Raw genomic sequence first — 24,743 nt, forward strand, 5'->3', positions numbered from 1 at the left:
GCAGCACTGCATTGGTGGAGGGGGATACTTTCCAGCATGGCCTCCTAGGCAATGTGGGGATTTTTCTGCCTTTGACTGGGATGGCTATGGAACTCATACTGCTGGTAGCAACAGTCGGGAGATAACAGAGGCTGCTGTGCTCCTGTTCTACAGATGACCAGCTATTAGCTGATTCAGGAATGAGTAATTTCCCTTCCCCTAAGAATCAACATGAGATGATTCCTCTGTGCATGGAGTTTGGAGAGAATAATAAATTCTATTAAATCATGATTTGGTTTCTTTGTGTCCTTGGCCAAGACCCTTAGGCTCTCTGGGTCTTCTTCATCATACATATATAAAATGAGAGAACTGGATTAGATATTTATTCTCTGAGGTTCTCTCAAACTCTAGACCTATGAAATGATTGTTAGATGACAATAGGTGGATAGTTAAAGCATATATTAAGCACTTAATATATGCCAAACATTGTGCTAATGGTTATGATCCAAATACAGTCTACAGAACCATCTCTGCCATCTAGGAGTTTAAATTGTATTGAATGTTTGTGGGGGCTAAAATATAGAAAGAGGAGCTGATGGGAGGCCATCATTTTTCTGGGAAGTGATTTGGAGGTCTAGTGCCAAGCAAGATAAGGTGAAAACTTAGCTATCAGAGCTCAGAGTGGATTTACAAACAGTTCAAGTTTTGGTTGGGAGAGATGAGGATGGTACTCAGATTGTAAGCCTGATTTGGAAATGGTAGTCTTCAAAGTCCCTTCAAGCTCTAAAGCTATGAGTTCCTTAAATTAATGTATGTGTCCCCAGTCCATTCTTTGAAGTTAGGGATTTTTTTTTTCATTTCTGACTTTGTGTCCCCAAACCTTAGCCCAATGCCTCACACACAGTAGATGTTTAAACATTTGTTGAATTTAGTTGTATTTTTCCCCTCCTGCCATCCACCAATAGCATTTCTTTTTTCACATTTCATTATATCCCCCTGAACTCACTATGAGTCTTCAAGTCATCCTCTTACTGTTTTCAGATAAATCATTTTTAATTTATTTTGTATTTCTCCTGAAAAGACTATCTTCTACCTGTCCCTATATTTGGCAGCACTTGGCCCAGAACCTGGCACCTAGCAGGCATATATTAAATGCTAATTTAATTGATTTGAATATCACTGAGACAGGTAGGAACTTAACTGCACATGAACTAGTTTTCCCTTTGTCCAAATGGCTTTCATCCAAAGTACACCAAAGTGTCCCAGCAACAACAGAGCAATGCATACTCATCTATGTGCCATTTCTTTTGATTCCATAGTTGGTAATAAAGATATTCAGGGAATGATGATGATAGTTAGTACTCATATATAGTGACCTAAGGCTTGCAAAACGCTTTACTTAGGTTATCTCATTGATCTTCACAATGAGCCTAGAAATAACTATTATTTCCATTTTATAGATGGGGAAGCTGAGGCATAGAAATTAAATGACTTTCCCAAGGTCACAGAGCTAGTGTCTAAGGAAAGATTTGAACTCATTTTTATGACTCTAACTCCAGCACTGCTCCACCCTGCAACCTGTTATTTGTTCTTGTACAAGTAACTAAGCTCAGATTCACTGCCTTAGTGAGACATATATATGGAAGGAAATAGTTAAGAAGGATTAAGACCAAAAATGGGCAGATATCTGGTTCTTGGCTTCAAACTGAAGGAAGCAATAGGGTCTCTAGTAGCTCTCTAGAAAAAAGGTAGAAAGTTTTCTAATAGACTGCCTTTAAGACTTTTGTTATGGAGCAGCTGGATGGCTCAGTAGATAGAATGCCAGACCCAGAATTAGGAAGACTCATCTTCCTGAGTTCAGATCAGGCCTTAGACAATAACTAGTTATGTGATTCTGGGAAAGTCATTTAATGCCATTTGCCTCACTTTTCTCATGCGTAAAATAGGGTGGAAAAGGAAATGGAAAACCACTCCAGAATCTTTGTCAAGAAAATCCCTTAAATAGGGACCATAACTAAAACAACTGAACAAGAAGAAAGACATTTGTTAACTCTTGATTATATGTTCAAGGAAAGAAAAAAGAATGTATAGTATAAAAACAACAGATAATCAGAAATCTTCTTTTACTTGGGATTTATAACAGAGCTATTTCATATTTTAGCAGCTCTTTTTGTAGTGGCAAAGAATTGGAAACTGAGGGAATATGAATTGGAGAGTGGTGGAATAAGCTGCAGTATGTGTTTTTAATGGAAAATGTTTGTGCCATAAGTAATAATGAACAGGACGAGTTTAGAAAATCTGGGAAGACTTATAAGAAGTGATACAAAGTGAAGAAGACTTCTAAGAAGTGATACAAAGTGAAGTGACAAGAATCAGGAGAATAGTGTATACAGTAATAGAAATATTGTATGATGATCAACTGTGAAGGATTAAACTAACATTAGCAAAACAAGGTTCTAAAGATAACCATAAGGGACTGATGATAAAAAAAAAGAAAATGCTATCTACAACCAGAGAAGGAACTGTTGCAATCTGATTACAGATCAAAGTATGCTATCCTTCACTTTATTTCCTTCATGAGTTTTTAATTGTATATGTGATATGTCTTCAGTCATAACATGGGGAATATGGAAACACATATTGCATGAACACAGAGCTATAACCAATATCAGAGTATTGGCTAAGGGAGGGTAGGAGGGATGGAAGGAGATGATATGAATGGCAAAATGCCAGAAAACAATTGTCAAAAATTCTTTCAAATGTAATTGAAAAAAAATTTAATAACAATTAAAAGAAATGACAAGCAGGATAGTTTCATAAAAACATAAGATGATGTATATTGACTGATATAAAGCAAAGAAGGAGAACCAGGAAAATATTGTACACAATAACAGCAATATTGTAGTGATGATCAACTGTGAAAGGCTTAGTTATTCTAATTAACACAATGACCCAAAACAGTTCTAAAGGACCCATGATGAAAAATGCTGTCCATGGCCAGGGAGAGAACTGATGAACAGTCTGTGCACACTGAAGACTATTATTTTTCTTTCCTTCTTGTTTTATGTTTAGAAATTCTTACATTCTATCTTAGAATCTCATTTCCAAGTCAGAAGATTAATAAGGGCCAGGCAATTGCAATTAAATGATTTGCCCAGAATCAAATTTGTTACCAAATTTGAACCGAGGTCTTTTGGAATCCAGGCCTGGCACTCTATCTACCATGCCTTCTACTTGTCCTTTTTCTCTTTGCCTCTTTCTTTTTCTTGGTTTTATTTTATTTTAGGGAACACCTCTAATGTGGAAATATGTTGTACATGACTTTACATCCAGAATGGATATCCCATTGCTTGTCTTTTCAATACTAGAAGAAGTGAGAGAATTTGGAATGCAATATTTAAAAAAAATGAATGTTAAAAATAAATAGAAGAGGAGAAGTAAAAACAAACAAAAAACTCCACCACTTTTCACAATGTAACTGAATGGCATCCGCTTCAGACTTTCTTGATTCAATATTGCTCACCTGATCCTAGGCCTGCCCGCCCAGCCTGGCCCAGCCGTCCTGCTGCCTACCTGCTTCTTCTGCACTCCAGCAATCTGGACCTGTGCTCTTGCTCACCTGGCCCAGCTGATCCCCCATACCAGCAACTCTGGCCTTCAACCCAGATGGCTCATTGCCCCAGGCCCAGCCCCAGGACCCAGCCCACTGGTAGCAGACCCAATTTCTTCAGAATCAAAAACCAGCTGGTAAAAACAGGGGTGATTTTTTCCTTAAGCTACGATTAGCCTCCATGTGGCAAGGGATAGGGGGCACAGAGGGGGAGAAATAGGAGAAGGAAGAGACTTTTCCAAACAGGAACTTACAAGCATGGCTTTAAAAATATATCTTTTGAGTGCACTGGTCCTTTTATTTATCTCCCCAGATGGTTCCTTATAATTGAAAGTACCTGAGGAATCTTTGAACTTACTCCCTGTAATTTTCTCAGAGAGTCAGGGGAAAAATTCAACTCCCTGCAATTCTTTGGACCAATTTGAGATTCCAAAAACCCACCCTCACTATGGGGAGGCAGCTCAGTGGCTAAGTGAATTGAGAGCCAGGCCTAGAGTTGGGAGGTCCTGAGTTAAAATCTGGCCTCAGACACTTCCTGGTGGTGTGGCCCTGGGCAGGTCATTTAACCCCCATTGCCTACCCCTTACCACTCTTCTGCCTTCTGACAATAGGCATCTAAATGGATAATTAAAAAAAAAACAAGGAACTTTAAAGAGACTAGATATATTTTTAAGGCATTTCAGACGCCAATGTTTTATAAAAATCTCTGTATTTTATTGCATTTTACTGATTGTTTTAAGACTTACCTTTGTGATTTTAAGTTCATATATTACTGTATTCAATACTATTCTGTTACACTGAATCATTTTAATATACTGGGTTTTAACTACTGTCAAATTCTGTTGCTTGTCTCCTATAACTATACTGAACAAACATTATTGAGTAAGCCCATATAAAAACAGCTTTTCTATTTTTGACTTTGTAAATTGTCACATAGAGGATAGATGGACTCCATAAGAAAATTGCTACAATTTTATAACAAGCTTTGGAAAATTTAATGAGCAAAATATCTCAAATTGATTTTAAGGGTCTTTAGACATGATTTTTTAGAATTTTTCTTAACAATCTCTGGTCATTTTGCCTGCCCCTAACAGGAGGCAAGGCCCATTTTAGTAGCTGAAGTGAAATAAAAATTTAATCCCCAACTTCTGCATTTATAAAAATGTGAACAGAAGATGGGAAGTTAATTCTAGGGCATATAATACTCCTGGAGAACTCTGAAAAGCAGAGCATCTCTCATTTATAACTTCACCTCACTTTACCCAACATCAACAGTACAAAAGTTTGGGTTTTTCCTAGACTCCTCTACCACATTTTTGTAATGATATCTAGATTTCTTGAAGATGTTCTAGACCCAAAATGAGTTTTATTTTGTCTAAAAATATGTTTGCCAAGGTTGAAAGATTTGCTATGTCTGTAAAAAGTGTGACAAATATCCATCAGTGTATAGGCTTTTAAAAATGCCATACAGCAACTTATGTGAAAAATGATAGTGTTTTTTGCTATCGTAATTAATTGGGCTATTGAGAATTTTGGGGATATTGATACCTACATATTTGTACTACTGTTATTTATAAAAGAAATCTGTTACCTTGTAAAATTCATTTGCTTGTACTCACAGTGGATCATGGACAGATAGGAAGAGGAAATGGATCTCATTTTTGGTGAGAAAGTCTTATATTCTATATTTCCTTAGCTGACACAGTGTTCCAATGATTATAAGCTATATTTTTATTTTAAAACTCTTTTATTATTATATTTTTCTTGCATTTGCAATATATACTATTTCAGCTTTTTTATTTTTCTCTCCTTTTTATATTTGAAGCACATGTCACCAGTATTAAGATTTTCTTTAACTTTTTGATTTTGCAGTAATATAAGTTTAAAATACATTTGCTATAATGTCAATGCATGCCCCCAAAGCTTGAGATTATAAAAATGAGGCCACTAATTATTTAAAAAAATTAATTATTGGTCTTTGCTTAATGAGTCTTCTGATTCCAGGACAAGATATACGAAATAGCCATTGCACAGGGCCAAAGAAACCAATCCAGGAAGGATTGATGCACTTCTAAGCCAATACAAAGGACTTGAACCTAGTGTGAAGACTCAAGGTTGCGACGCACATAGGCCTTCCTTGTATTCATACTCTTTGTGAAAATACTTACAGACAAGTATCCCCAACTTGGCTCCTACTTGGCTTCTATAATCTAGTCTCTTTTCTGTCTTTCATAGTGTGGCAAACTTTCTATATTCCTGGCTACTGAATGGTTAAATGCATCATTGCTTAGATCATTTTAACTGGGTCCTGATTCAAGGACCTGTTATAGATTTATTTTTCCTTTACTTGGAATTTTTACACATAAGATTTTGATAGTCTATATTTTCATCCAGAAATTATTTTTTCATTGGGATTTTTTCTGATGTTTTTTTAATTTCTCTTGCCAATTGATTCATATACCTCATAACTCATCCATGCATCCTTAAATGATCCCTGTTTTTTCCAATCACCCTCTTCAAGGGGGGAATGTAAAAATATTATTATTTTAAATTGCAAAGTTTAAATTCCTTTTGAGAAGAATTTTAGGTTAAGAAACATGATACCTCTCCAAATCCAGAAACTGAACTGTTTGGAGAAGACACTATGAAGATGCCTCCAGACTACAAGCTACACAAAAAGATCAAGAATGAACTTTGGGTATGGTTGATTGAACATGTATTTGTATTTATACTTTCATGCCAAAGGGGACTGCCCCCTAACTGGCTTTTTGTCAATGCATCTAGCAATTATTGGTTTTGTTCTTTTCCTCTTATCCTCAAATTATTGTAATCTTTAAGTTGATTATGTTTTCATGATCCTTTTTGGGGAAACTTTTCCCAATAACGATCAAATGGGGGAATATAAAAATGGAGATTTGAACCCTAGACTTCAATCCCTGGAAATCCTTGGCAGTTCCCAGAATTCCCTATAATCTCACCTGAATCCCCACCTGGACTGAGATCATAATTTGTATTTAAACTGACTGTAACACCTACTCCGCTCTCTTCCTATTCTTGAAGATTGCAAGGATGTAGTGAGTACTGTGCAGGGGTTCTGAATTTGTCTTTCAGCCATGGGCACATGGTTTATTAGATGTAGTGAGTACTGTGCAGGGGTTCTGAATTTGTCTTTCAGCCATGGGCACATGGTTTATTATTTTGTATTCTTGATTTCTAATAATCTTAATAAACCTCTAAAAATATAATAATTTTAGTAGAGAAATTAATTTACTGTTACAGGCTTGAGGTTTAAATGGTTATATTTTGTGAAAAAAACTTCTCATAGAAGCTTAAGAACTTAAGTTCTAGATTTCTTATCCATTTTTTTGTGTGGGGTTTTGCTTATATTATGTCCAATGTATTTCTTAGCTAATAATTTCAAATGCTTGTGATTTAAACATTAGCAAATGTCTGAGAGTTGTGTTACCAATTAATTCCTCCCAAAAGCTGAAGAGACTGGAGCTGGTGATCTGGATATGGGAATATCCAGCAGGAGACAAAGGGAGGTCCAGAAATTCTTAACTTTAAGGTCTATAATTTTTTCTTCCTAAAGTTTTGGTATGGTTAATGTATGAAATATTGTGTATGAAGTGCAGTTAATATTGGCAATAAGATGCATTTCATTCTAGGTATTAACTTGGCTATTTGAGGGCTATAATTTCACATTTTTTTCCAGCTGTTAATTGTTTTCAAATAGCAATTTTTTTTTTCTGAAATGCATGTGTGTAAGTTCTGAAGTAAAGAAAGTTCATTTTAGGATGGTCAACTACAGACCGACTGGGCATTGAATTGTTGTAAAGGACAAGAAATATTGGGGAAAAGGCAATGCTTTAAATGGTAAGGAAACCCTGGACATTTTAAGTTTGTGTTTGGAGGAAAAATGTTATGGGTTTTAGTTTTTGAAAAAGTAAAAGGGTCATGGACTAAGCTGATTCTGGGAATTTTTAAGGTAAATTTCCAGAGTGCAATCATTACAATAGATAGGTTTTTTGTTTTAAAAGACCAATGAATACTGACAACTAATTTTCCTTTTTAAGTGGAGAGAACTAATGGTTTTTGGAACATTATTTCTGATGATCATTGGCACATGATCGCTAATAGAGAAAGGAATTCCCCACATGGGAAACTCCCAAGACATTTCTAGGAACTCCCTGTATTTACCACCCCAGTTCTGGAGTATGGGTGAAGTGATTAAAACCTATTAAAGTTAAGTTTTACCTCAAGACGTTTCTTAGGAGCCAAAAGCCTGGACAAGATTTTCCTGCAGCCTAGAAACTGAAGGATTCCTGAAAAAGACATTTACGAGAAATCCAAAGGAGCCCCCAAGATACAGAATCCGGATAAGCACTGCTTCTCATCGTTTTCATTGACTTAAAAATATTTCTGTAGCAGACATAAAACTGGCCATTTTATTTCCCCTAAGAATTTTTATTTGCCCTGAGCAAAGTCTCTTTAAGTAGAGGACCTAGAAAGGACAGAGCTATTCCCCAGATTGAGTTGAAGTGGGAAAGTTTAAATAGGAGCATTTTACCTGGCTAAGAGGTTTGAAAGTAACATCTGTTAATTTGAGAATTTGCAGCAAAGATTCCAGAGTGCTAGTTGGTCTCAAAGTGGTATCAGAAGTTAGGAAAGAATGACGGAGCCTAGAAATAATTGTTAGTAATAGAAGATAAATTTATTTCAAATCTGGAGTAGGGTTAGAGAGAATTGCCATCTAAGGGTGAATTGTATGGGAAATTGGGAAAAGAAATGCTATGGAGGAAATGAGTTATTGATACAAGGGTGAAGGAAAGGGCTAAGTTTCTGTCAAGTTCTACAGGTGACTGCTGATCATTGCCAATTTATGCATGGCATTAATATTCCAAATTACGGGAACTTTTCTCCCTCATTTTAAGTTACTTCCCACTTTTCTCCTGTTAATAGCAAATTTTCTGTATGATGAAAGGAGCCTCAGGAAGGCAAGTCATAGAATATGGGAATCCTGGAGGCAGATAGAAATTTTTAGCCATCATGAATGAGTAAGCAAATTCAAAGAGGCCCCTTTTTTCCTAAATGGAAGAGTTTAGGTCATAAGGAAAACCTGGCAAAATATCAGTGCCAAAAGTGGGGAAGCCTTGCACATAAATAATAGTCTAAGCAGCATTTTTAATATACAAGATTCAGATAGAACACTGAGTTGCTCCCTAGTACCAGTAAAGTTTATACATTTTGAAGCCTCCAGGCAGGAAACAGGGAGATAAGAAGAAAACCTTTGTGACTAAGAATGCTAATCCATTCACCTATAGAATTAGGCGGAAGTTCAATGGTAAATGAGTCCTTATTGTCAATGAATAAATACTCAGGAAAATGAAATATGTAACCCAAAACTAATTTAAGGCTACAGCTCAGACAAATCAGAAGAGTTATTTTAACAAATTTTTATCTACAGACTTTACATTAGCTGACTCACTTGCAACATTTTTTTCATGCTAGGTAATAGTTAATAGAAGTAAAAAGCCTAAGTTATTTAAGCATGGTTATGGTTGTTAAGTAGTTAAAGGTGAATGAAAACAAGTTTCAAAATCTCAAGCATCTCAACCTCCCCAAAAAGGGGTGTGTGAGGTGTGTATGAAGTTTTAAAGTTGAGGAATATTAGAAGCATTTTTAATCTTGAGAATTCTCCACCTTGGCAAGAGTAAGGGGCAAAGAGCTAGTTTTGTTTCATTAAAGTATTTGTCCACATTGGCATCCCAATAAGGAAGTTGTTAGAACAATACACAATACTATCAGTTTTTGTGATAACATTGGAGAGATCTTTCTGTTGCATCCTGAGTTCTAATAGGTTGAATCCTTTGAAAATACTTTGAAGTTTCATTCTTCCCCTATTGCCTCCTTTAGCTACCATATGCTACTTAAGATAAAAGAAGGCTCTTCAGGCAAGCAATTTTTGGCTTCCTCCCAATGCCATACTTTCTACTGATGTGAGGCTTTGGGGACAGATGGTTAATTATTTGTGGGAAAAACAGACTTAATTCTCCTCATTGTCAAGTGTCCAAGGGGAGGGGCAGCAGAACAGGTTATTGGAGCAGAGCTCTATAAAGGGCTGAGTTTTTCACCCCCAACAAAGGAGAAACCTCACCTTTCTCTGAAGCTGTGAAGAGGCAATAAGTCAAGAAAGTCACAGCTCTGTAGGCCTCAGGTACTAGAAGGCCAGGGATGGTGAAGGCTGAGGTTTCAGGTCTGTCCCAACCCCAAGGTGGAGGATCCAGGCAGGGACGTGTTCAAGTCAGCTCATATTGGCTTCCAATCATTAAATTTTTAGTCTAAGCATTTACAGCAAGGAAACAACAAATCCTATAAATCAAAACCCGATTTCTTGTTTTGCTTATTGCCTAGACTTAAAGAGATGGGGAAAATGTCAACAATGTAGGTTAAACTTAAAAGTGTGTCTATCATTCATTATACATGTACATATAGCACAACGTCTGTATATACAATTATGACACGTGCTAGATGTACTTTTTAGCATGTGAGTATGTGCGTATCTATTTACTTGTGCAGAGATGTGACTGTTAAACATTTACTAACACACTCATAGTGTGGATCAAGATTGAAGGAAGGTTCAGAGGGTTTCCTAGCCTAGGGTCAAGACCTGAGGAAGTGGTTTGGGAAATGGGAAATAATGGTCTCCAGCCTCTCTTTGCAGTGACAAGTATTTGCACTGAGAAGATGATGATGTGGCTTTCTACATTGCTGTTCCTATTGTTGCTGACCAAAGAGGGCTGTGCTGGTAAGTCAAATTTCCTAGCAGTACTGAGCCACCTAGCTGCCTCCAAATTATGGCTTTTCTAACCACCCCATGTTTATTCAGGCTTCATGGGGCTTGATTGTATACAAAGCCTGTTAGAAATGAATGTGATTTAGGGGCTCTAGGTGGCTCAGTGGATAGAGAGCCAGGTCTAGAGACTAGAAGTTCTGGGTTCAGATTTATCCGCAGACATTTCTTAATTGTGTGACCTGAGACAAGTCACTTAACCTCAATTGCCTAGCCCTTCTCTCTCTTCTGCCTTTGGAAAAAATATTTAGTACTGATTATGTGACTGAAGGTAAGAGCCTTGTTTTTCTTTATTAAAGAAATGAGCGTGATCCCTGATCTCTTCAAGAAGGACAGATGAAAGCAGAACTCTCTGCTGTGTGGTGGGGACTTGTGAGGCAAAGCAGTAACTGTAAGCATTCTCTTCTCATTTTGGGAATTCAGGTCAACTTCTGCCCCTGCATGCAGCCTGTGCTTATTCCAAAGGATGCATACCTCAAAGCTGCAAGGAAATCAAAGAGAAATGTCCAGAGTCAGATGGTGAGTGAAGACAAGGTCAGGCTGATCCCCGGGTGCCAGGGTCTTCAAAGTGCAAACTGAGACATTTTTCAGCCCATCTCATCCCAACTGTGGCAACCAAATGTTTGTCTAGGAGATTGCAATCCTAATAGAGTTTCAGCAGACTGAATTCAGAGAGGCCAGAAGGCAACAAACCTGCATCATCCTTGGGTTTTTCCAATTTTATTTCCTTCCACAACCTCTTTCCCTGCTTTCTGGGCTACTCTTATTGTTGAGTCGTTTCAGCCATGTCTGCCCCTTCCTGACCCCAGTTGGAGTTTTCTTGGCAGAGATATTGGAGTGGTTTGCCATTTCCTTCTCTAGCCCATTTTACAGATTAGGAAACTGAGGTAACTAGGTCAAGTGATTTGCCCAGAGTCAGAGGTAGCAAATGTCTGAGACCAAATTTGAACTAAGGGAGGTGAGTCTTCCTAACTTGAAGGCTGCTACTCTAACCACTCTGCCAACTTCATGCCCCTTGGCTATGTTACAGATATGAAATTGGAAAGAGCTGAGGGGGAACATTTCTGTCCTGTAATCCACTCAGTACATTCATTGTAGGATAGAGTCTCTCAGATTAGGGGCCTTTGAACCAAGCTTAGAAGGAGGAAGCTTCAGGGTCAGTGATGGGAGATGGCATAGAAGCTAGAGAGCCTGTATATCTCAGAGATTTCTGCATGTCAGGGCTAGCATTAAAAACCTGAGGTGTTGAAGTTCCCATTTACAATGTTTCAGGTGCTGGTTCAGGTCTGCCCATCACTATAATCTTTAGTCAATTCTTTGTTGACTTGTATAGGAGTTGGCAAGAGAAAGCATGTGTGAGATAGTGGAAAGAGATGAAGGCTCAGAGCCCATGGAGATAGCTTCAGAGCTTTGTTGTGTGATTATTGGACAGGTGAGTAACTTCTGTAAGTCTCAGGGTTGAAATCTATAAAACAAGAATCAGAAATCATGCATTACCCATCTCACTGAGTAGTGTTTAGGAAATCTATTTGTACTCTCTTAGATATTATACAGAAGAGAATGTTATTATGATACAGAAAATGCTGTCAAATAATAGATTTTTTTTTCAGTGGGAATTCTTGTTTCCATGCCCTGCTTCAGCCTCAGCTTAGAAATACTCTCCCAGATTGAGGGAGAGTTTCTCTAGTAAGGAAAGTCCCAAGGCCAGGTCTGCGTGAGTCCCCAAAGGTGTTTCCTCTGTTATTTTGGTCTTTTCATGCCCTTTGGATTTCTCCTGGGCTGTCAGTGAGTGAGCCTGTGTGACTGTCCTCTGCAGATGGCCTGTACTTCCTCCGGAGTGGGAATGGGAACATCTACCAGACCTTTTGTGACATGAGTACTGGGGGAGGTGGCTGGACCCTGGTGGCCAGTGTGCATGAGAATCACTTGGCAGGGAAGTGCACCCAGGGGGATCGTTGGTCCAGCCAGCAAGGTAACAGAGTCGACTACCCTGAGGGTGAAGGGAACTGGGCCAATTATGTCACCTTTGGATCTGCAGAAGCTGCTACCAGTGATGACTACAAGGTATGCCCAGGATTCCTGCAAGATCCTCTGTCTGAATGCCAAATGCTTCTTGTTTGAATGAGTGTGGTTTACCTGTGGATGGGTTCTGGGTTATCCTTCTATGTTTGTGGTCCTTAGATAATTTATGTGAGGAGTTTCACCTGCTAGGACTAAGCTATTCACTTATTTTTTTTTCAACAATTCTTTATTTTTTCCTGATCACATGTAAAAACTATTTTAGGACATTGATTTTCTGTCGTTTTAGAGTTCCAGGTTCTCTTCCTTCATCCCTATGTCTCTTCCCCCCTTTCTGAGACAATAAACAATTTGATGTTGGTTATATCTTTGCTATCATTCAACACCTATTTCTATATTGGTCATGTTGAGGAGGAAGACAGATAAAAATGAAACAAAGTGGGCAATGGTATGAGTTGATCTGCATTCAAACTCTGTCTGTTCTGGTTTAATTATTTATGATGGGGAGGGATTAGATGTGTTTGTTCTGACCCCAGCAAGTAGAAGCAGGAGGAGCAGGAGATAAGTGAAAAGATGTCAGTTTAAGATTGATGTCAAGAAAAAAACCCTTCCTAACAATTCTAATTATTTAAAGTAGAATGGGCTACCTTGAGAACTGGGGAGGTGGGGCAGTTCCCTTTCATTGAAAGTCATCAAATCAGACAGCCTCTTGTTAGATATATTTTAATTGGTAATTTGTTCTTTTTTTACAGTTCAATAAAATGTCTGTTATGTCTTTTCTATCTTTCCAAATTTATGATTCTGTTTTGCACCTTTGTCACATATGATCAGAGGTAGTTGAAAGCTCGGTGTATAAAATAAGGGACTTTAGTTTTAGTGCAAGTCTTTATGTGTCCTCCTGGAAGACATTGGGCTCAGACTCCTGTTGTCCTCTAGAATCCAGGTTACTATAGCATTCAGGCCAAGGATCTGGCCATCTGGCATGTGCCCAACAAGTCTCCCTTGCAGCAGTGGAGGAATAGTTCTCTGCTGAGGTATCGTACCAACACTGGCTTCTTCAAGGGTTTTGGAGGGAACCTCTTTGCCCTGTATCAGGTAAACTGGTGTCTTTTGTGCCAGGTGGGTGGGGAGCCTCCCTGGGAAATGTTCTCAACAGGACCCCTACACTCCTGTCCTCACAGTGTCATTTTTGTGTGTCCTCTAGAGGTATCCAGTGAAATATGGGATTGGCAAGTGTTGGACTGACAATGGCCCAGCTATACCCGTCACCTATGATTTTGGTGATGCACAAACAACTGCCCGTTATTACTCTCCACTTGGCCAGCGTGAGTGTTTGTTGTATGAGCCCCAAACAATTACATCAGCTCTTATCTTCATCCCTGGGAACTTCACAATGTCATGGTGACATGCCCATAAAAGAAATAGCATGGTTTTCCTCCAGTCCTCAGGCAAGCAAGGGGACTTGACTGAGGCCCAGGGCTGGGGGTTTCTTTGAGTATTCTTGCCCCTTTTCCTTCTGACTATGTCTGTGGTGGTAAAGCATGAGTACCTGCTCCAAGAAGGGCTTGCTCTGAACCATTAGAATGTTAAGCCATAGTCTGGGGTCTAAGGTACTTCAGGAAACTCTGGGGCTGCTCCTTCAAAACTAATTTCCAGATTTTTGCTTTTCACAATGATCAGACCAATTCTCTTGTGTCTTTCCAGAGGAATTGGTTGGAGGCTTTGTCCAGTTCCGGGTATTTAATACAGAGAGAGCAGCCAATGCCCTCTGTGCTGGAATACGAGTCACTGGATGTAACACTGAACATGTGAGTCCTGGGACCCATCAGAGCATTTGGAGAGTAGCAATTCTGGAAGCTCTGAGAGTGGTGGAGGTATTTCAGAACCCTACACTAACTCTAGTGTTTTTCAGTTCATTGTAGAGAGTTTGAGGGGGAGAGAAAGAGGCAGAAACACTGAGACAGAGACAATGAGAGCTAAAAAACAGAGACAGATAAACAGGGAAAAAACAGCAACAGTAATAATAACTAGTATTTACATAATACTTCAAGATTTACAAAGTGTTTTTATACATATTTTCTCATTTGATCCTCACAACAACTGTACATTGTAGATGGCATTATTATACCTACTTTAACAATAGGGAAACAAAGCCTAAAAGAGTTGTGTAGTGACTTGGCCCCAGTCATATAATTAACCACTAGCCAAAGCAGAATCTGAACCCAGAACTTCCTGACTCCATATCCAGAACTTCACCTACTATAGTATCTAATATCCTCCCCTGGATTAGTGCCAGCTCCTTTATTTTAAGGAATCTCACTGTACTGGATAAATGTCTTCTCCTTCCAGATTAAGGCACTGAGGGAATAATCTATTTTTGGGTAGAGGTAGCCGCTGAGCATCAGTGAAAGAGGTAAAAGTCCTGTTTGAGAATGAAGGAAGCCAATCTTCTTCACTCATGAAGTAAATCTGCTAGATGGTACAATGGGTAGAGTCAGTATAGTCCTGAGTTAAAATACAGGCTCAGATACTACCTATGTGACCCCACTTAGCTAGCGTCTGTTTGCCTCAGTTTCCTCATCTGTAAAATGGGGATAGTGCTAGCACCTATCTTCAAGAATTGTTATGAGGATCAATTTAGACAATAATTTTATAGTGCTTAGCCTAGTGCTTTGCATATAGTAAGTCCTAGATACATATTAGTTATTATTATTATTATTAATAGCTGAAATAATGGAAACCTTGGAGGTATTTAGACAGTCATTTTTAAATCTTTTATTGTTTGACTCAATTGGTTCAAAAATAGCCATTTATCAAACTGCATGGTTCAATAAATGTGGAGGACTGACCTCATTCTTTATGGAGATCAGTTGTGTTTGCTCATTATAGTGATCAGCAGGTTAGACAGGCAGTTATGATCAAAAGGCTTAGAGGACATCTAGTGAAACCATCTTATTTTGCACATATTGAGACAGTGTTTGAGAAGTAAAGTGTTAAAAGTGACAGAGGCAAGATTAAGTCTCAGTTCCTCTCACTCCACATCATTACTCTTTCCAATATGCCAACTCATTTATCTCCAATGAGAATATTTGTAAAGCATTTATGACACATGGTATGTGCTATTTTAATGTTTATTTCCTTCCCTCTTTCCCTTTGCTGTTTTGTTATTGCTTTATTTTCTTTTTAAAAGATTCTTAGAATATCTAGCCTGATAGAAAGACCCTGTGTGAACTAGCGGCGTTATTAAAAAAAAAAGACTAATTCTGTCCTAGGATATATTACTATATAAATAACCCACATTGCCTTTGTCTGACCACATTTGGAACTGTATGTTGCATTCTATGAGCCACATTTGAAGAAAGCTATTGGCCAATTGAAACCTGTTCAGGGCAGGGTAATTAGTATGTTGATGGATCCAGAATCAAAGGAGCATAGATTTAAAGATTTTGAAGTCACTTAATCCAATTTACATGCATCCCTTCAAAATTGCTGGGTCAAAATGGCAAAGCCCTCTGTGATGTGGAAAATCTATGTAAAAAAATTTGGCCCCTCATTTATGCCACAGAAGAAGTTTGGTTTTTTCCTCTCTTTTTTATGGGGTGTTTAACAGTACCTTTTTGTAAAATTTGGTTTAAGTAATTGGTTATTGGATATATATAGGTCAATGATAACTTAAACTTAAAATACTATAAGAGAAAGAAATTAGCAATGAAATAAATATTAAAAATTAAAAAAAATAAATTTGAGGAGAATGATATTGAATATATTGCATGAATAAACAACAGCCATTTGAAAATAACCTTTGAAATTCCCTAGTGGTACTCACCATTAGCATATGGAACTGTAATTCTTTTACTACAAATTTAATTTTAAGAAGAAAAAATGTGTAGCTGTTCATTTATGTCATTAAACAGTAAAGTACATACTACACAGGTAATATGCAGAATAGTCCATATATTTTAGAGATATATCTATATTTCTAGTCTTCATTGTCTGCTGTCTTTCATGCTCTTTTCAAAAACTTTAATTTCTTACTTATTTTAATTTTTTTTAAAAATTAAAACCCTTACCTTCTGTCTTGGAGTCAATATTATGTATTGACTCCAAGACAGAAGAGTGGTAAGGGCTAGGCAATGGGGGTCAAGTGACTTGCCCAGGGTCACACAGCTGGGAAGTGCCTGAGATTTGAACCTAGGACCTCCTGTCTCTAGGCCTGGCTCTCAATCCACTGAGCTACCCAGCTGCCCCCCTTATTTTAATTTTTAAAAGAAATTATGTATATTTATGGTTTTAAAAGATAAAATGTGTTGATATTACACAATATTATACATATATTTTAAGCATTTCTGACTTTCTAAACTTTTTCTTTGTCATCTGCTGAGCTTCACATGTTGTCTGTCACTTCTGAAAAACTCCCCAACAATTCCCAATTCCCATTTAATTTTTTTATGCTAACTCATGTGACATATCAAAACCACAATGAGGAAAGTCATGATGTGGAGGGGTGATACTTGTTCTCATTCTTTATTTTTAAATTAATTTTTAATTTTTATTCTGAATTTAAATATCAAATGGAATGTCTAATATAAATCATTCTACAGATGAGGAAACTGAGGCCCAGATAGGGGAAGTTGGCCTGACCAAGGTCACCCAGAGAATAAGGAAAAGAACTAAGATTCAAACCAAGGTTTTCTGATTCCAGAATAAAGGGGCTTTCTGCTGTATGAGAAAGCCTTTTCAAGGACTGAGTGGATATGGACTCATACTGGCTGAAAGGATCGCTAAAGTCCAAGTTGTTAGGGAAGACTTCCCATAGGAGATAGCATTTGAACTAGGTCTTAAAGTCATATCATTGATTGGTTGGTTGTTGGTTGTCCCTCATGGTGGAAGAGAATCCAAATGATGTTACTATATTAGGGTCAATGTACAATGCGTCCACTTGTGGCTGATCAGATCAATACCAACTGGGAAGGTTGTACCACAATTTGAGCACAAATATTCAATCATTATATAATCAAGGAATAGAGAAATGGGCACTATAGGTGTGGTGACAGCTAGCATTTTGGGGAATTCCATATATCTTGATGGGGTCAAGGGATTCCATGCATTTCCCTACATTGACTGATCCTCCCAGTAAATATAAAATTCCCATGGTTCTTTCATTGCCATCTTTCTCCTTTGCAGCACTGCATTGGTGGAGGTGGATACTTTCCAGAAGGGGCTCCCAGGCAATGTGGAGATTTCTCTGCCTTTGACTGGAATGGCTATGGAACTCATACTGGTTATAGCAGCAGTCGGGAGATAACAGAGGCTGCTGTGCTCCTGTTCTATAGATGACCATTTTGACATTCTGGAACCAGACATTTGCAGATTCAGGAATGGATAACTTCCCTTCTCCTCAAGAACCAATGTGAGGTGATTCCTCTGGGCATGGAGTTTGGAGAGAATAATAAATCCCATTAAACCACAACTGTTGGTTCTCTGGTGGCCTTGGCTAAGACACTTAGCTTCTTCGGATCTATTCCTTATTTGCAAAATGAGAGAATTGGATTAGATATTCCCTGAGGTTCCCTAAAACTCTAGACCTATGGTACTGTTGTCCTGTGACTATAGGGGGATATTTAAAGCATCTATTAAGCACTTAGTAAATTCCAGAGTACTAAGAGTGGAGATACAAAGGCTGCAGAGTTATCTCTGCCTTCATGGAACTTCAATTGTCATAGGGGAGGTTATGGGGGCTATAATGCAGAAAGAGGACCTGGAAAGCTGTGGTGGTATGAGGCCATTATTTTGCTGGGAAGTGATATGGAGGTCTGGTGCCAGGGAAGATGAGGTGAAAACTTAGCTATCAGAGTCTTTAAAAAAAAAGAAAACCAGGGGAACCAGGAGAGAGAGAAGGGAAAGTATTATAGAATTAGGGGACAGCCAGTGAAGAGGTAGATAGTTAGGAGGTGGAGTTTATGTAAGGAACAGCAAGGAATCCAGTATAGCTGAATCAAAGAGTATATAGATAAGGGTCAAAAATAAATATTAGAGTGGTAGGCAGAGGCCATGTCCCCAAAAATCTTTAAATGCCAAAAGAGCATACTATATTTTATCCTGGAGATAATAGGCAGCCACAGCAGTTGACTGAAGCAGGGAGTGACTTGGTCAGATTTGTATTTAGGGAAATAACTTTGGCAACTGAATGGAGAATGGATTGGAATGATGCGAGATGAAAACCAACCAGCAGGGTATTATAATGTCCAAGAGTGAGATGATGAAGGCTTGCATGAGGGTGGTAGTCATGCGAATGGCAAGAAGGAGTCATATATAAAAGATGTGAATATAAAAGTGAGAAGATTTGACAAGAGATTAGATATGAGGGGTAAGGGTGAGAAGACTAAGGCAACAACAAGTTTGTTATCCTGAGCTACTGGGAGGATGGTGATGCATTTTATAGAAATAGGCAAGTATGGAAAAGGGGAGTTGGGGGAAAGATAGTAAATTTTATTTTGAATATGTTGAGTTCAATATGCCTATGGGACATCCAGTCAGGGATGTCTAAAAGGTAGTTGGTGATGGGAAACTTGAACCTAGATCTTCTGCCTCTAAATCCTGTTTTTTTTTTCTAATACATTAAACTGCCTTTTAGTCTGGTCCAAAACCTCATTGAACAGATGAGGAAATGGAAGACTAGAGAAGACCTGATAGAACTGTAATTAGGATCCAGTTTTCTTAACTTTTAGCCAACTACTCTTTACACTGACTACTCTTCTCTCTCCATTGTGTTCAGATGACATTAGCAAAGATTGATTTATCACATTAGCAGGGTGTTACCTATCAGTTTTAAGGGTCCTGAAATACAAGTGTATCTTGTTATGTGGGAGAAAAGGAGAATATACAGGAAGTAGTAAGATACCTGGGGAAAGCTGTTCTGGTAGTATGATATCTGGGGAGAGGAGTGATGATATTAATCAATCTGTTCCTCTGGAAAGGCCCTAAATGAGGTGGGGAAAGAGGCAACAAAAGCAAGGTTCTATATATAAACTTTGAATCAAAATTTTGTTTTGGGCTGATTCTCCAGCCCCCAGTAGCACTTTTAGATTCAGTCTGGGCTCTGACCAAGCCCATAGTAGTCTGAGCATTTTCATCCACTAATCTGGGGCTTAGCTGCTACAAGGTGAGGTGAGTTAAACTTGATTTCAAACTTGATCTCTTCTTGTCCTGTGTAAGAAAGTCCTTTTCTTAAAAGTCCCCCATCTTAGGCTGATGGCTCTTGACCTCTTCATCTCTGATCCCTTCTCTTCTTGTTCAGACTCGTATGCTAGAGGGTTTGGGGCTCTGTCTAGAGGTGTCACATCTTCTTGAGAGTACATATCTGCAGCACCCCACCTAGAGTTGTGTAATGGTGAAAATGTGGTTTGCCAAGACTGTGAATTGCCAAAACTGTAAAGGTTTCGGCCAAACTGTAGAGATAATTTTTTGTGTCTTGATTTTAAATCTAAAATTAAGTGGTCGCCAAGGGAAAATTCCCAAATATGAAAATACCCCAGTCAGCTGGGTTTTATGGAGATTTTAATTAATACAAATGAAGGAATTAAGGGAAGGAGAGAGAGAGAGAGAGAGAGAGAGAGAGAGAGAGAGAGAGAGAGAGAGAGAGAGAGAGAGAGAGAGAGAGAGAGAGAGAGAGAGAGAGAGAATAGTAGAAAGGGCCTAGGCCAAAAGGCCTAGACCTGTACCTAAGGGAGAGAACGTCAGTCTTTATCACTCACCACAAGATTGTCTTCAAGCTGGGTTCTTCCACTCCAAACAGAAATTAGTCTCCAAACTGAATTAAAATTGTAACTGAATTCAATTGCCCTGAACTTGTTCCTTCACTTACTTTTAAAGAGATTTTTCTTTTATGTCACCTCCCCTAAATTTTCACATCTACCAATCACAGTAGACACTTTTTCACAGGACTGCCCATTGTTAGTTCTCATCTTCTTTTGTTCTCACCTTCTCTGGGTAGATTAAATCCTCTGAGTACTTCACACCTCTTTTGTTAAGCTTGCCTTTTGTAAGCTGCTTGACTTTTTAGTGATTAATTTAACCTTCATAGGTACTTAGCACCCTTTTGTATTAGATCTAAAAATAGACCTAGCTTAAGGTTCTAGCTTTACTATATGGTATGAGTTAGGGACTTTTCATTGTTCAGTCAGGAGTTTGCAACTTTATCTTCCACTATGGCACTGTCTGAGTAGGGTGGAGTAATTTTAAAAGTTCTCAATACATTCCTGATCAAGTACCTCCATTGTTAAAAATGGGGAATAGTTTAATCAAATTTTCTAAAGTAGAGTCTGAGCAGTTTTAAGATTCACAATTGTACAGAACCATGGTTGATGTTGGTTCTTGCTTTCTGTACTACTTTTCATTGGCCCATTTTGACCTGGTGATATGTTTTCCTCCCTTCTCCTTGCTGAATGAAGGTACTTGGGTCTTCTCTCCTATCTACTTCTCTACTCTCTCCAGGTATTGTTCAGCAGTATGTTCACTGTGAGCATATGAGAAGGAACTTAAAGACAAAGTAAGATCCACTGAGGAAAAATAGCCATAAAGACATACTTATGAGTCTGCCTGGGATTCCATGGTAGGGCTGGAGTCTCAAAATAGCAACTCAAAAAGTATTGTCTAGCTATAACCAAAATATAGACATCAATTGGAAAGTTTTCTTCATGATCATCCTTGAGTTGTTCATTATTTTGATGACCAAAAAAACTTTTGTAATGTCATGACCAACTGATCCAGACACTCTTTTTACCTAGATTCCTGTAAATCTTCATTATTGTCAGCATTCCTCAATTGCTTGGGTTTGTAGAAATGTTTTAGTTAAAGTCTTTTCACAAACAATTTTCTGTGAGAAACACTCCTAAAAATGGTATAATGCTTAACCTCTATATTCTATAAAAACTTTTCTCTTTGTCATAATAAATGGTAGACCTAGCCATAATCTCTTTGTGTTGTGTGTCTCACCCAATTGGGGTATATGGGGTGTTCAGGGAGAGGTAGTATCTCTGGTATCTCTGGTATGGAGGGCTTGTTGTGCCCGCCTAGGGCAGCTCTCCAGCCTCTGACCCCCCACCTGACACCCAGCTCTCCCTTGTGGCTTCCAGTAGCTGCTAGCATGCGGCAGCGGCCACACCCCAGGCAACGGCTTCGGCTTCGACAGGCCAGCTAAACCTTGTGAGGGTAGCCATCGGGTCGTCGACCCTTGGTGAACCAGGGCTTTGCTCACCCAGCATGTGAAGACTGCTTCGGCTGAACAGACAGAATAAACCAATAAGAAGGTTCAACGGCTGAGATGGCGACGCAGCAAAGCACTGTGGAGTGCTTAGGGAGTGTTGGAACACGGCCATCCAATGCAGCTGAGGAAGTCTCCAGGTGTAACGACTTTTCGTGCCACTGGACCCAGGCTTCTAACGCCGAGAGAGTGGGACTGTCTCTGTGCATCGACTTTTCCACTTAAATCTTCTTTATGCACAAGTATCTTTGTGCACACTCATCTATCCTAACCCTGTCCATCCTCTTCAAGACCTGTGGTGATGGGGGAGTGGCGATGCAACAGGTGGAGGTGACCACTGGCAGTTGTAGTCATGATCCTGCACATAGGCAGCCCATGGACCAGTGGTCGCTTGGCTCTGTAGGGCAGCAGAGACATTCGGCAGCATCCTGGGTGACTGAGAAGCCCTCTCTAGGACAGCACTGCTCACCCTAATCAAGGGAGGGGACTAGAAAGGGTGTCCCAAACATTGCCTGCCCTACAAACACCTGGTCAGCACACCGCGCCTGGCAGATCATCCCATTAAGCAGTCAAAATCAAAGAAAAAATACAAAGAAACTCCTACTAGGAGCATGGAACATCAGAACATTACTTGATAGAAAGAATACCCCAAGACCTAAGAGAAGAACAGCTCTAATCAGTAAAGAACTGGCATGATATAACATTGACATTGCAGCCCTAAGTGAAACACGCTTACCAGAAGAGGGATCACTCAGTGAACCCACCACTGGATACACCTTCTTCTGGAAAGGTAGAGCCTCAAATGAAGACAGAATCCACGATGTTGGCCTGGCTATCAAGACCAGTTTGCTCAAACAGCTGCCAGACTTGCCTGTGGGCATCAACGTGAGGCTCATGAAGATCCATTTACCTCTCAGCAAAGACCGGTATGCCACAATCATCAGCGCATGTGCCCCAACACTGACCAGCACAGAGGAGACCATCGAGCAGTTCTACTCTGACCTGAGTGCCGTCCTGTACTCAGTGCCCACAAATGACAAGCTGATACTACTGGGAGACTTCAACGCCCGCGTTGGCCAGGACCATGAAAGATGGAAAGGAGTGTTCGGCAAACACGGCGTGGGCAAAATGAACAACAACGGCCCACTGCTACTCAGCAAATGCTCAGAGTTTGAACTCACCATCATGAACACTGTGTTCAGAATGGCGAACAAATATAAAACAACATTGATGCACCCACGATCAAAACAGTGGCATCTCATTGACTACATCATTGTACGCCGGCGAGACATCCAGGATGTACAGATCACCAGAGCCATGAGAGGAGCTGAATGCTGGACAGACCACCGATTGGTTAGAGCGACTTTACAAATGCGCATTGCGCCTCACCATCCAAAACGTGCCCAGACAGTTTGCGCATTTTACAACGTGAGTTGTCTTAGAGATCCATGTTATTTGCAAGCATTCCAATCCTGCCTGGATGACAAGCTGTCTGCCAAGGGACCACTCACTGGAAGCTCAACTGAGAAATGGAACGAGTTCAGAGACACAGTGAAGGAAACATCAAAGGCAGTCCTAGGCCCCAAACAACGCAACCACCAGGACTGGTTCAATGAGAACAACACTGCTATTGAAGACCTATTGAGCAAAAAGAACAAAGCCTTTATGAAGTGGCAAAATAACCCAAATTCTACTCCTAAAAAGGACAGATTCAAGTCTCTCCAAGCCACGGCGCAGTGTGAGATCAGGAAGATGCAAGACCGATGGTGGGAAAAAAAGGCAGAAGAAATCCAGAGGTTTGCTGATATGAAAAACTACAAACAATTTTTCAATGCCCTCAAGACTGTCTATGGGCCATTAAAACCCACCACCACTCCCTTGCTATCCTCTGACAGTGACACTCTCATAAAAGATAAAAAGGCATCAGCAACAGGTGGAAAGAACACTTTAGTCAGCTTCTCAACCGACCCTCTTCAGTTGACCAAAGCGCCCTTGACCAGATCCCCCAAAACTGCCCCATTGAACAACTTGACGTCCCTCCTTTAATAGAGGAAGTCCAAAAAGCCATTAAACAAATGAGTGCAGGCAAGGCACCCGGTAAAGATGGGATCCCAACCGAGGTGTACAAGGCCTTAAATGGAAAGGAGCTTCAGGCAATCCACATAGTGCTGACCAGCATATGGGAAGAGGAAGACATGCCCCCAGAACTCAGAGATGCCTCCATCGTAGCCCTGTACAAGAACAAAGGCGCATGAGCAGCCTGTGACAACTACAGAGGCATCTCACTACTCTCCACTGCCAGAAAGATCCTCGCCTGTGTTATACTCAACAGACTCCTGTCATCTGTTTCAGAGCAGAACCTGCCTGAATAACAATGTGGCTTCTGACCAGATCGCAGCACCATCGACATGGTCTTCACGGTGAGGCAAATGCAGGAAAAATGCCTTGAGCAGAACCTGAGTCTCTATATTGTCTACCACTATACTCACCTAATTGGGGTCTCTCCAGTCTTTCAGGTTTCTGCTCTTTCTATCTCTATTTTTTCTCTCTCTACCTGGCTTTAATTTTCACTTGCTAGTACTCTGTCCTCAGCTGTTATAGTGGATTTAACCTCTGATTATCTGGTCCTCACACACCTGGTCATTCATCCACCTATCATTTATCTTCTGTGGATCTCTTACCATTTATCAGTTTACCTCACTCTCAGACCTAACATATTACTATCAAGTACAGGAAAAGATGCCCCCAAATCCATCTTTATTCATTTACTCTAGCAAAAAGAACAGAAAAAAAATTGCAATAGGCAATGAAGAAACAAAGTTATCATTCATTGTAGATAATATGACACATGTAGAGAATCCTAGAGAATCAACCAAAAACTAGTAGAAATAATTAACAACTTAAGGAAAGTCTCAGGACACAAAATAAAACCCACATAAAGCATCCACATTTCTATTTATCACCAACAAAATTCAATAGCAAGAGAGAGAAAAGGAAATTCCATCCAAAATGACTAGAGA

At 39.4% G+C, this 24,743-nt stretch overlaps 2 protein-coding genes across 9 annotated transcripts in view; both read left to right on the forward strand.

Annotated features, from left to right (window-relative positions):
* Positions 1-695, forward strand: part of LOC100029559 (intelectin-1-like) — a 39,179-nt gene extending 38,484 nt beyond the window's left edge. Inside the window, exon 8 of the mRNA XM_056814632.1 lies at positions 5-695. Coding sequence (XP_056670610.1) covers positions 5-157 — 153 coding nt within the window. The 3' untranslated portion in view covers positions 158-695. The remainder of the gene's footprint in view (positions 1-4) is intronic.
* The window catches only part of LOC100029567 (intelectin-1-like), a 100,014-nt gene that overhangs the window by 6,330 nt on the left and 68,941 nt on the right, over positions 1-24,743 (forward strand). For 6 of the 8 annotated variants that reach the window (XR_008916275.1, XR_008916273.1, XR_008916276.1 and 3 more), the window contains exons 2-8: positions 5,211-10,397; positions 10,866-10,961; positions 12,259-12,506; positions 13,398-13,556; positions 13,666-13,786; positions 14,166-14,269; positions 17,646-17,876. Coding sequence is in view for 1 of the 8 variants with exons in the window: in XM_056816155.1 (XP_056672133.1) it covers positions 10,280-10,397; positions 10,866-10,961; positions 12,259-12,506; positions 13,398-13,556; positions 13,666-13,786; positions 14,166-14,269; positions 17,646-17,798 (999 nt within the window). In the remaining 7 variants the exon portion in view is untranslated. Of the gene's footprint in view, positions 1-5,210; positions 10,398-10,865; positions 10,962-12,258; positions 12,507-13,397; positions 13,557-13,665; positions 13,787-14,165; positions 14,270-17,645; positions 17,932-24,743 lie in introns of those variants that run through there. The other 2 variants (XM_056816155.1, XR_008916277.1) reach the window with 2 other exon arrangements.

Source organism: Monodelphis domestica, chromosome 2 (assembly GCF_027887165.1).
Source record: "Monodelphis domestica isolate mMonDom1 chromosome 2, mMonDom1.pri, whole genome shotgun sequence".
NCBI lineage: Eukaryota > Metazoa > Chordata > Mammalia > Didelphimorphia > Didelphidae > Monodelphis > Monodelphis domestica.